The 12,563-nt window shown below is 45.2% G+C and overlaps 1 protein-coding gene across 2 annotated transcripts in view; it reads right to left on the bottom strand.

Moving 5' to 3' along the window:
* LOC128425292 (ephrin type-A receptor 5) overlaps positions 1-12,563 on the bottom strand; it is a 46,501-nt gene that overhangs the window by 4,326 nt on the left and 29,612 nt on the right. The window contains exons 6-16 of one of the 2 annotated variants that reach the window (XM_053411841.1): positions 12,029-12,118; positions 11,811-11,880; positions 11,752-11,754; positions 11,492-11,594; positions 9,303-9,370; positions 8,952-9,077; positions 7,640-7,825; positions 6,586-6,647; positions 3,480-3,547; positions 3,239-3,380; positions 1,608-1,757 (exon numbers count right to left, since the gene is read on the bottom strand). In XM_053411841.1, the coding sequence (XP_053267816.1) occupies positions 1,608-1,757; positions 3,239-3,380; positions 3,480-3,547; positions 6,586-6,647; positions 7,640-7,825; positions 8,952-9,077; positions 9,303-9,370; positions 11,492-11,594; positions 11,752-11,754; positions 11,811-11,880; positions 12,029-12,118 (1,068 nt within the window). The remainder of the gene's footprint in view (positions 1-1,607; positions 1,758-3,238; positions 3,381-3,479; positions 3,548-6,585; positions 6,648-7,639; positions 7,826-8,951; positions 9,078-9,302; positions 9,371-11,491; positions 11,595-11,751; positions 11,755-11,810; positions 11,881-12,028; positions 12,119-12,563) is intronic. The other variant, XM_053411840.1, reaches the window with a different exon arrangement.

Below are 12,563 nucleotides of genomic sequence, written 5' to 3'. Positions count from 1 at the left end.
GAGGGAGAGCTTAGAGAGAGAGAGAGAGAGAGAGAGAGAGAGAGAGAGAGAGAGAGAGAGAGTGAGGCTGCACTTTCTTCTGCAGATCAGAGAAAATCCAGCATAACGCTTTCAATTAAACATCAAACGTCTGCTCCTCTCCTCTCATCCTCCTCTCATCCTCCTCTCCTCTCCTCCCAGTCTCTTTTGGCTTCTCCGAGACAGACGGCCTAATAACCGAGAGGAGGAGGGAGGGGTCTGAAGAGGTCACTGGAGGGCTGTGCGTGCGTTTGCTGCCTGTGTCTGCGGGTGGGAAGCGGGCGGGCGCACATGTGTGTGTGTGTGTGTGGCGGCGGAATCGAACGCGGCGCTCTCGCTCGCATATCCTGATCATGTGACGCAACTCAAGATCTCTCCATCAAAACGACCTGTGATCCGCACGGGGCCCTCTCCTCTCCTCTCCTCTCCTCTCCTCTCTGACTCACTTTCCTTCGTCTCCTCGCTGAAGAACAGACACATGTAGGTCATCCTGGTTGTTGCTGCAGCTCATAGATCCCTTCACAGCCACTCATCCACTACTTCACTTATTTTAAATATTAAAAGAACGATGATGTAACTGGGAAACTAACATCTGCTTCCTGTTCATGGTTGATCCAAAGAGCTTTACAACTGCTGGTTGACCAGAAGTTGTCCCAGTGTCATAGTCAAGATTTGACCATGACCTTGAAACCACCCACATATATTATTTCCCAGGTGTAAGTGAACATCCCTTAACGTTGACCTTTGACCTTCAAGCCAAGCCCAAAATCTAATGCTCTTAAGATTAAGATACTTTTTTAATCTCTATAAATTGGTGAACATGAAACAAGAATAAACCTGCATCTAATCATAAACTATATTAACAAGCTGTTCGAGGTAACTCATAAAACAAACATTGTTCCAACTGAGGTGTGAAGTTGATTCTTGTGAAACTCACACTCGAGTCCAACTGCTGCTTCCTCAGCTCAAATGAAGTTTACCAGCTCCTTCAACCAAAGAGTTTTGGGAACCGAACTTATTTGCGTTCTGGCAGAATGTGAGGTGAGAAGATCGATTCCATCTGTCGCTTCTAAATGAAGCTCGTGGTCGGTGGAGCAGCTTCGTGGACTGAGGAAAACAGTCAAGCAGCCGGGCTCTGTCCTGAGGTGGTGAAGCTCTGAGGCTCACTAATTAACACTTTAAATCTCATTTATATAATCAATAGAAAAAAAAGAAAGAAAAAAAGGGGGAGGGGTTTAAAGGAGGTTTTATGTGCCAGACTCTTACTGGGCAGGTGCCAGGCAACCAGTCCTGGAACTTACTGGCTGTAGCCAAGAAATAATCTGGCACATAAACGGCTCCGCCATTGTAAACATGTTGGTTTTTGTACAGATTAAACAAACAGGATACAACGTTTTAATTAGTGACAGAGGAAAAGGAAATCAAAACATCGGAAAACCGCAAACACGACAGAGTTAATGAGGAATGAGGCTCCAGAGCAGCTACTGAATTAACTTTTCCTACTTGGTACGCGGCCAAATGGTGAAGAAATAGACTTCCACTATCATTGAGAGTAAACCTACAGAAAAAATCTCATTAGGAAAACTCACATCTTGATTGGACATCTCCCAGTACGGCCTCTCCCCGTATGACATCACCTCCCACATCACCACGCCGTAGCTCCACACGTCGCTGGCCGAGGTGAACTTCCTGTAAGCGATGGCCTCGGGAGCCGTCCAGCGAATAGGAATCTTGCCGCCCTGTGAGAAAAAAACGCAAGAAAATGAGTTAAACCGTACGTGCACCTCTGTGGGTTTGAAGAGAACTTGGTACTGAAGCTCTATTAAGGATGAAATACTTAGAAATGGTTTTGATATGTTTACTTTCTGGTTCAAAATGAGTTTCCTGGGTTTTAACACAGCTGCGCTCATTCAAAATGAAAACCAAGAACAGACTTTAGTTAAGAAACTTCTGCCTCATGTGGTCCGACCCACAATTTCACTAATGAACACCAATTTAGTAGATATTCACAATTTCATTTTCTTTTACAATCTCCTGTCCTGTCTGTGGGGGGGCCGCCGAGACTCCTCTGCACCCCCCCCCCCCCCCCCCCCCCCCCCCCTCCTATCGTCATTATTGCGCTTTCATCGCGGTGATAGAAAAGTTCGCGGGTCGACTGCTGCGCTCCTGAAGAAAATGTGTTGGCGGCTGATGAGCGGTGAAATAAGCTTGATGCTGTATTGATGAACGCAGCAGCAGGGTAGATCTCAGGGTCTGATTATTTGAGGGGTGTGAATTGCGTTATTCTCGGTGGCTGCTCTGTCAGGAGAAGGAGAGAGAGGAGAGAGAGGAGAGAGAGGAGAGAGAGGAGCGAGGCAGTGAGAGGTGAGTGGCAGGATGTTTAGCGCTAAAGCAGCAAGACTCGCTGCTAATTGAGTGTTGCAGAGACTGAACCGGGGACTAATTGGACCTCCTCCTGCAGGAAGCAGCCCGTCTCCGGTTGACAGGACGCCACTCAGCCTGGGACACACAGCTCAATTTAAAAACCCGCTGCAGTCCTCACTGTGTGTGTGTGTGTGTGTGTGTGTGTGTGTGTGTCTGTGTATGTGTGTATGTGTGTTTAGCTCCTGCAAGACTCTGTTGTGTAATAGTTCTCCACTTAATCCAAACTTTTAAATAACACTATGGCTGCACACACACAGAGAGACACACTGGATTCAATATAAATTCCTTTAGATACACAACACAACAATCTGAATTACTTGATTAATTAATTATAGATAATTGGAAGACAATTGGACAAATGGAGGTCACATGAGGATCTACTTTTCTCCGTTTCTACCTCCACAGATGTTATTGTTGTTTTTTGCTTTTGTGTGTTTGTGAGCAGAATTATGCAAAAACAGCTCAACTGATTTCCATGCAATTTTGTGGAGGTGCAGATAACGACCAAAGGAACAAAACAATACATTTTGGTGCAGATGCAGAACATTTTGAGCATTTTTCAACATTTTCCTTGACTTCTCAAAGAATAATTCATGGATCTTGATGGTAAAAAATATCAAAATAAGAATTCGGATCCAGTGAATTTAAATGGTGGTTTAATAAGAGGGTTGTTGGGCTTGTGTGCTCTTTGCTGATAAACTGTTACATGCATTTCAGACTAATTCAATTAAAATAAAAAGCAGATTAAATGACAATAAGGAGATAAGGAGACACACACACACTTGTGCGGTCTTACCCGTGTGGTGTACGCAGCCTCCGGGTCGTCCTCCAGGACTCGGGACAAACCGAAATCGGACACTTTAGACACGAGGTTGCTGTTCACCAGGATGTTACGAGCTGCCAGGTCCCGGTGGACGTAGCCCATGTCGGACAGGTACCTGAGTTCACCGACAACAAAGGAGATGAGGATCACACACGGCCCTGATGTTGTGTTAAGTTTTATACATTGTGTGTTTGCGTGGTGGTGGCTTGTTTACCTCATGCCAGACGCGATGCCGCGCAGCATCCCCACCAACTGGATCACAGTGAACTGACTGTCATTTTTCTGATGTCAGGAAGTAGAAGAAGAAAAAAAAGAGATTCTGAGTCAAATGTCAACATCTTAAACACTTTAAACAGGAGCAGTGGGGAGGGGGGGGGGTGGCAGCAAGGGACTCAAAAGGAGGAACAATATCACATAATCAAATAAGGATTACATAATCCATCCGTCTGCAGCATCCAGTCACTGCAGAGCTTCTCCTCAGTGTCTGCACTGCATGATAATTCTGTATAATGTATGCAGCAGCTCCGTTATGGAAAAGGAGTCCCCACTTGGTTTGACATTAAAAAACTGTCTGTGTGCCCCCCCACCCCACACACACACACATCACCTGCTCTGTACGGTTTAATGCTAAACTGGGTCAGCTTGCAGGAACATTACAGAAAGGCAAAAGAGAAAAGGTGCGTGTGACCTCTGCGGAGGAGAGAAATAATCGCTGAGCATTCTGCTAACGGCCACTTAAAAGCTGCCCCATGGCATGAAAGCCACACGGCCACTGATAGCCCAGAAAGCCAATTACCTGAACCTGCGGGAGCGCCCAACTTTATCTCAGTCAGCGGCGGATTCTGAGGGTATTTGCACACTATTGCGGCTTATTCTCATTTACTTCTAATTGCTGGTAATATCATTTTTCAGGTAATCTGTCTCTAATGATCGACCATTTCCTGAAATCTAATTGCTCTCCCTGTCAGGTATCACCTGTGCACCCTCCTGTAAAACGTTACCTCGGGTCCTTCCATGCATCCACGTCCTGCATTGTCCTTGTCAGTTGAACCTCTGGTCTGTGCGGGGACCCGAGCTGAGATTAAATATCTCTGTGAACCTCCCCAGGGCTCATTGCTGCTCCGAGTCGCACCATGTTTTATGAAAACCAGCGTCTCTGCTGCAGCTGACTCCAGAGCAGCCGTTTCTCCCTCAAGCAAATCACAGCCACTTTCTCATTATTCACGTCGAGCTCTGACTTCGCTTTCTCTTGTGGGACCTTCAAATTTCCATTCCCCAATATTAATAATTAGTTCTTTCAAAATCCAAGCAAAAAAAATGGTGTTAGGAAAAAAAAGGTACTTTTGCCAAGGACAGAATGCGGCTTCCCGCCACAATTTCACGCAGATTAGGAGGAAGTCCCTTGAAAAAGCTGCCAAACTCGATTCAAGTCACAGGGCGGACCGACCAGCCGTCAGTGGACACAGTGTTCGATGCCAAAGCAGGAAGTAGTGTACGGTTTGTGACAGGATATGTTGGTGGATGTGCCTTGATCTGTTTTTATCTTCACCGAGGAGATTATGTTTTCATCTACTTGTGTTTGTTATTTAGCAGGATTCTGCAAAAACTACAGGCTGCTTAACAGGAAACTTGGTGGAGGATGTGGTAAAGGGTTAAATTAAAGTTTGGTGGGATGCAGGTCAGGGGTCGGATCCAGGATTTAGTTTCTCTGTTTGACGTCTTCACCGATAACAATTCATCAATCTAGCAAATTTGGAAGACTGGTATTTATTGGCGGAGGATTTATATGCCATTCATGTTTTAAAAAAAACTTTTCTTTAACTTAATTTAGTATTTTGGTTTAATTACTACACACATATTTTCTGTCATAATCATGAGTTAAGGGCTAAGAGGAGAAACTCCGGAGAATGTCCTCTCACTCTGACATTTGTATCATACAGCCCCTCTGGATTAAGTCAGGAGAACCTCTGGAGTCCAGAGCAGGTTTAATGTTCAATTTGCTGATCACATGTTGCACAAGGCAGACCTATCATTCCAAAACATAAGACTCCATCATCTCAGAGTCACATCTCTTAGTAAGACGCTAATGAAAACAGTAAATTACAGTGACGTCCCTTTCCCTCCTGCTGGGAACTCTTCCACTCTTCCTTCCCTCCCACTGGCAGCCCTCACTGTTAGTTGAAGCCTCATCTCCATCTGATCCATGAGTAAACTCTACCATCTTCCCTTCTTATCCTTTCCCCACATCTCCACAGGAGGACGTGTGCTGCTCTCACTTCTCTCCCCCTCATGGCTTCAACCTGCGGTTTACGTCATTACCACGACCGCCTCTCCAACCGGCAGCAGAACATCCCACACACATGTGAAATGAGATGTTAAGCCAAAGATGTGGAATATGAGCCTTAGAGGTGCATTGTCCGGAGCTGTGACACTTAATCCAGGAGGCGGTCCAGCCCCTGGTTTTCTCATGGCGGTGTCATTTAGACCAGCCTCAGTCCACCAGCCATCCATGTAATTGCTTTGCGGGGTTTTCTGTGCCCCCCCCCCTCCTTTGCCATCCAGGGTTACTCTCTGATGCACAGAGGACAGTCATGTCAGCAGTTTCCACTTGACCATAGAGCGTATCCACTCCCTCCTCCCTTTGTCTCACAGCATCCTCCCATTCCACGAGAACGTCCTGTGCACATTTTTTGATCCGACTTTCAAGAACAACTCCAACTCCAAACGCCACCGAACGATTCTCACTTTCTTCCAAATCTCCATAACTTCTCTGAATTATGCCGTAACCATTTTGCTTTCCCCTCTCCATTTGCCATCTGCAGCAGCAGTTTGCCCCCTGTTTTCATACAGGATGGATCCTCATGTGCCAGAGGAGCATCATGCCATCGTAACCAGTGAACAGAGTAAAGTGTTCTGGAAAAGGATCTGTTTATTCGGAGGTCTGCCAGCCGGCCTCTTCTTCACAGTCCACCGTCTTTACTCGATAAAATCCAGATTGTCTAAACCAGGGGTGGGCGGAACCCTATTCTCCTATCAAGGGTCATTTTCATTTTTTATAACGTCCATCGAGGGCCATTCTAAATGACTGAACTCATATATCACGCTAACCTCGGTGATGTGATGGCTAGAACGGCTTCTCTTTGGCGAGGCATCTGATGTCAGATGGTAGTGATGATGATGATGCTACTGGCAGCTGGTGTTAGCCAAAAACAACTTGCTCAAAGTAATCCTCATCTTTTGTTGCAAACAGTGACGGCAGAAATACAAATAATCCCCATACTCGTCTTTATAATTCTTCATCACACTTTTGAATGTCCTACCTTAAGGAATGTGTCCAGAGATCCATTCTCCATGTATTCTGTGATAATCATCACCGGTTTGCCTGCAAAATACAATAGCACACTTTACTACAAAAACTACAGTACATGACAACAATTAAGTAAATAAAATAAGTGGCGAGTCAATAAATGTATAGCCATTGCATAACTTAATCTAACTAAGAAATAGCTATATTTAAAGTTTAGTTTAATTAAAAAAGTGGTTTTCAAAAGTAGTATCAATATCCATCAACAGCAAAGAAATTTGTATTTATCGTGAGAAAGCAGAGAACGAAAAATATATTTCCTGTTGCTTGACTTGAATGCTTCATAGAGAATCAGCTCTCGCTGCCACACGAGTCAATAACAACCATTTTCTATACAATCAACACAAACAAGCACAATAACCTTCAAATGTCGTGATTACTGCAGCACAGTCGTATTGGATTGCTATATTTTTGGCTGTTGTTCCTAATTAACTGGGAAGCGAGCATATGTCAGCACTAATTTCCCTCTCATTACCAACCCTAATAGGCAGAGTTAGTTACGTGGCTATAAAAAAAACAAATAAAACAACACTGCTTGAGGATTCAGTTATCTTGAATAATGAGCCAGGTCGATGTACGGCTGTTTTTCTCAGACATGCCTGTATCAGCTGTTTATGGCCGAATTAAACAGAGAAATGGATAAAAAATGTGATTTCCTGTTACTGTTGCACTAAAACAATGAAATCAACTGCACGTGAGAGTCAGAAAAAGGTCAACGCGGCATCGGGCTCGATAAACCTCAGCTGCAGCTGTCAAAGCAGATCGGGAGGTGATGGATGGAGCACGGCGGAGTCGGATGGAGGCTGACAAACCTGACAAGGTACAGTTTTTAGACGGAGGAAATAAGAGGCTGACAAGTGCACAAGTTAAGCTCTGGATTCCTAAAACATGTCACGGAAGAATATTCCATACGAGTAGCTAATCTGGTAAGTGACACATGTTAAAAACCCCTATAGGGAGTGTCTGGGACTCAGAAACTCAAAATCGAGGAGCAGATGACGACGACTCACTTTTGGTGACGACGCCCTCCAGCCGGATGATGTTGGGATGGTTGAACTGGCCCATGATGGACGCCTCCCAGAGGAAGTCGCGCCTCTGCTGCTCCGTGTATCCGGCTTTCAAGGTCTTGATGGCAACCTGGATCTCCCTCTTGCCGGGCAGCCTCAGTGGGCCGCTGCACACCTCCCCAAACTCCCCTGAGGAGGAGAGACAACAGCATGAGAGTGGAGTCAACACCTCAAAATATCTGGTCTAATGGTAAAACAAACCGATATGGACATTTTGAAATGATAACTGCCCTGAAAAGTTTAAGACACACAGCTAAAGAGATTATTTTTACTCGGAAGCATAACTTTGTCCACTAGGGGTCTTACAATCGAAACTTCTACAAAAGACCTAGTTTATTGACTTTGTGAGGCAGCGTGGGATCATGAGAGTTGTTGTATTAACCACCATTGATGATTACAATCTACCTGACGCGACTCAGACACAAATCACACTCAAATATGAGGTAATATATGAAAGTTTTATTCGTGTTTCACAGCGAAGGGCATCATGAAAACTCATACTTGTGTCCTTGTATAAAATTGATTAATTTCTCTGGGTTTGAACATTTCTGATATTGTAAGAAAACGTCGTTCTAAGACATTCTAATGAGAAACGGTAACTTTTTAATGCATTCAACACCTTCAGTTTGTGAAATGTATTTCTGCTGCCTGTCAGGATAAATGTTGCACCACCATCTTTTATGTATAAATACTGGGATCAGTGGGCTGAAGTGCTGGTTTCCACACAGCAGCGCGAGGAAGCTTGTGAGTCGCGCAACTGCTGCAAATCAACATGTTTGTCAGAAGAGAGCAAACAGCATTTATAGCCGTGTGAACTGTCATTGTCGCGCACAGTGTTTGGCCCAATTAAAACGTGTGTAGCCCGGCATCTTTTACAAACACGTGCAATTATGAATCTGACAGATTTGTGCAGGTTGGAGGAAATTTGAGGTTCTATAATAGAGCTAATGAGGAAACGGTTAACTTCTATGCAACGTGACAGAATTAGCCTCGGCTCATTACGGTTATTATCGTCCTTTCAGGGGCGTTTTCTTTACCTATTGAATGATTTTAATCCGTTACAGAACATTAGAGGAGTTCTACCTGGGCATGTTTGATTGAACAGGTTCGCCTCAGTGGGCTCAGAGTGAACAATAATGTATTCTGTGATGTATTATTCTCTCCAAATCAGCTCCCCGAAAACCCGGCACTCGGAATAAGAATGAGCGGATCTGTAGGGCGTGCACGTACAGGCAGGCACGGCGAGTCGACTCACCGGCTCCGATGATCCTCTCTATGGAGATGAAGGAGACGTCGATCTCCTGGGTGAACTCGTGCACCGCCTGGTTGGGATCCTCGTAGGTGAGCGGGTCAATGTAGGTGCGCACCCCGGGGAACTTAACTGCAGAGGCACATGAGCGGCGTCATTACCATTTAGATTTCATTTAACATATTACAGCACGTCGTCAGACTCGCAGCCACAGTGAGCTGGACGCATACAAAGCAACTTTACCTGGAAATGTTACAAACACTGCAGCAGGATGTATTCAATCATTAGTGAGACAGTTTTTCAACTGAATTTACACAATTACTTTCCCTCAGTGTGGTGAGAGGTTTCTGGACTTACTGTGGCCGTTGTGGAAGTGCATCTTCTCCTCCTCAGGGTCCTGCTTTGCTTTGCTGTAGCCACATCGCCTGAGAGGAGAGAGATCTACTAAGTTACATTTCAAGGTTTTCAAAAATATTGCTGAAAAACACTGAAAGGCAGCAGCAGCCAAAGAGAATCATTTTCCAACTCTGACATTTGACACTGTAGAGATCAGAGTCTGAACAAAGGCCACATCCAAAATGAAAGAGAAAATACATTCCCTAAACAATTCCTGGCCAAATAACCGGCTTTGTCCTCATCTGCATCATATCCCTTTCATATGCATGTGTGTGTGAGTAGAGTCATGTTCAAGTCTGCATGTGCACAGGCTCAAAAATGAATGTATGTCAATATTTAGACAGGAGGCATCGGAGATAATCACAGATAACCCAGATTAAACAGGGGGATTGATTTTACACTTGATCCACACACAGGACGCTGACACTCAAAACCTATTCTGAGGTCAATCTGTAGAAACAGGAATCAACTGTGTGTTTCTAAAGAGCTGGGTTGTTCTAATTGTTGTTGTCGTTGGAGACAAAGAAAAGCATGAACACACATGAACACACACATGAACACACACATTGAGGTCATGTCTATGTCTTTCCTATTACAGTTCTCTGTAGGGCAGCTCGGCTTGACTAGAGGGGTTTGGTATGGGCAGCTGGATAGTCGGGGGGGGGGGGGGGGGACTAGGCTTGTGTGTGTGTGTGTGTGTGTGTGTGTGTGTGTGTGTGTGTGTGTGTGTGTGTGTGTGGTACATGTATGTCAGCCTGGGGGGTGGGTTTAGTTTTCCCGGATCTGTTGAGTCAAGGGGTTTGAGTGCCCTCCGTGCCCAGTCGGCCCTCTGACTTCCTGCATGTTTGCGTCTGTGTGGACTCATGCATACATGCATCAGCACATACGTGTGTGTGTGTGTGTGTGTGTGTGTGTGTGTGTGTGTGTGTGTGTGTGTGTGTCCATGCACGCCGGCGAGTCTGGAGGGTCATGCAGGAGGAGGGGAGGTGGGAATACAGTGGATGGAGGCGGTGGGGGGGCTTGTGTCCCAAATCGACCGCTGGAAAATGTTGGCATTCCTCCATCTCCCCCCCCCCCCCCCACAGGAAACTGGAGCGATCCTCCGTCCTCATCCTCGATCGGTGAAACCAAAAATCACCACTGTGTCTTTTCACTGCCCATCCTCACCCACTGTGTGTTCATGTGGTCATTCTGTTAAATAATACATTCTTAAAATGTAGATGAATTAACTTACTATTATTATGACCTGATGGTTACAGGATTGTAGATTTCAATGAATAAAGAAATCAAACTGTGTGATTGGACGAATCTAGATAATTGATTGGATCCACAACTGGATTAATCCAACATAGATTACTTTGATTGAAACTGTGGGGGGGGGGGGGGGGGGGGGAGACCGCGACGAGAGGGATGTAACTGTGAGTTCAGACTGAGTTCCATCGAGCTGCCTTCAGCTCTGTTAATTATGGTTCAGTAGAAGGACATGGACATTCAGAATAGAGCCTGTAATTAACGTAATTAAATACATTTCACGGAGAAATGTGATTATAGAAGTGGAAATCAGGTCGCGTAGAAGAGTTGAACAAAGTTTAACAGACAAATAAAAGACAAAAGGACAAAAAAAACTCTTGAGGACAAGAGACTAAATGTTGTTTTAATGGTTAAATACCATTTTACAATGAAGAGTGATTAAGTGATTCACATATTTTATTAGGTAACTGTGTCATTAAAACAATTTCTCTATTGTACATATACACGCATGTACATTGATGTGTGTGCATGTTTGAAAAGGAAAAACTGGTCGCACCAATTACAACACAAGGTTAAGTGAAGGTTGCACGAGCCTGGAGGCTGGTAAATACATTAAGGCAGTTTCTAATGTATGGACGATGGAGTGCTAAATGTTGGTGGGTAATGTGTCGGGTTCGGGAAGCGGACTAGAGGAGCTGGGGTCAAACCACCGGTCATCTGGTTAATGGACAAATCGCTTTACCTCCTGAGCCACAGCAGCTGCCAACACTAAGTCAAATACTGGGGTTAGAATATTGGTTCTCCCTCATACTGGGCATCCACCAGAGTTCCCACAGGAGGAAGGTGTGATAACATACTGTGTGTGTTCATGCCGGTTCAGGTGTGTACTCATCTCTTACCGTCCGCTCAGCAGGAATCCAGCGACCACTGCCAGGAGGACCAGTGCCAGCGTAATGGCCACCGCTATTATGGAGGCCTGAGCTCGCTCACTGGTGGCAGTTACTGCCAAAGAACAGGGATTCAGAAATAGTTAGATACACACACACACACAAACACACACAAACACACACACATGCAGTGAAGTACACGTGCACACAGACTATAATACATCTGGCATCTGTTGTCGAAGCAGCTTCCAAAGCAGGCGGGTGACACGTACTAGCTGAACTCTACTGTACTGTCACACTCTCTCTCTCTCTCTTTCTCAGGTGTACTCACAGTAAGGGCTGGTCTGGAATTCAAACCGCCGGCTGAATGCGCCATAACCCGCTGAGGTCCTGGCTCGCACCTGTAATGGAAAATATCCACAATGAATATCACATAATTAATTTAAATTTATTCACGCACGCCACCCAGAGATGTTACTCAAGACTCTGAGACAAAAGTGTTTCTGTTATAATTTATCATTGCTCTATTGTCTGACTCCATGTTTTTACCTGGAAGATGTAAACTGAAGACGGCTTCAGACCGTCCACCACCATCTCCGTCTCTTTGGATTTTATTATCGTGTAACTGGAGTCCTGCTCCTGCAGTGGGAGGAAGAGAGAGAGGGGGGGGGGGGGGGGGGGGGGGGGTTAATGCAGTTCAATCATATATTTTTCTGTTGTCTTGATTCTTGATTAGCATCTGGAGCCTGCATCTGTTTCTTTGGCTGTTGCATCACTGTGGCAAAGCTACCGTCTGTGTATGTGTGTGTGTGTGTGTGTGTCTGTGTCTGTGTCTGTGTGTGTGTGTGTGTGTGTGTCTGAGGATCAGTTTCCCCAGCTGTAACCACATCAGCTTTAAACACAGCTAAATGCCCCCCGTCCATTAGCCCAGAAGCCATTAGCTCACCACTGACCACAGACCCTGCCCGTGTCTCCTCTACACCTTTACTCTGACCTTCCCAGAAAAGAAGACACCAGAAGATGAAAGAGAGAAAAAGGAGGGAGGGCGAGGGAACAAAGACCCGGACACAAGGATCAAATTGCT

The sequence above is a fragment of the Pleuronectes platessa genome, chromosome 19 (genome assembly GCF_947347685.1).
Source record: "Pleuronectes platessa chromosome 19, fPlePla1.1, whole genome shotgun sequence".
NCBI lineage: Eukaryota > Metazoa > Chordata > Actinopteri > Pleuronectiformes > Pleuronectidae > Pleuronectes > Pleuronectes platessa.
The sequence above is the reverse complement of the archived record's forward strand: the minus strand, read 5'-3'. Positions and strand labels throughout refer to the sequence as shown.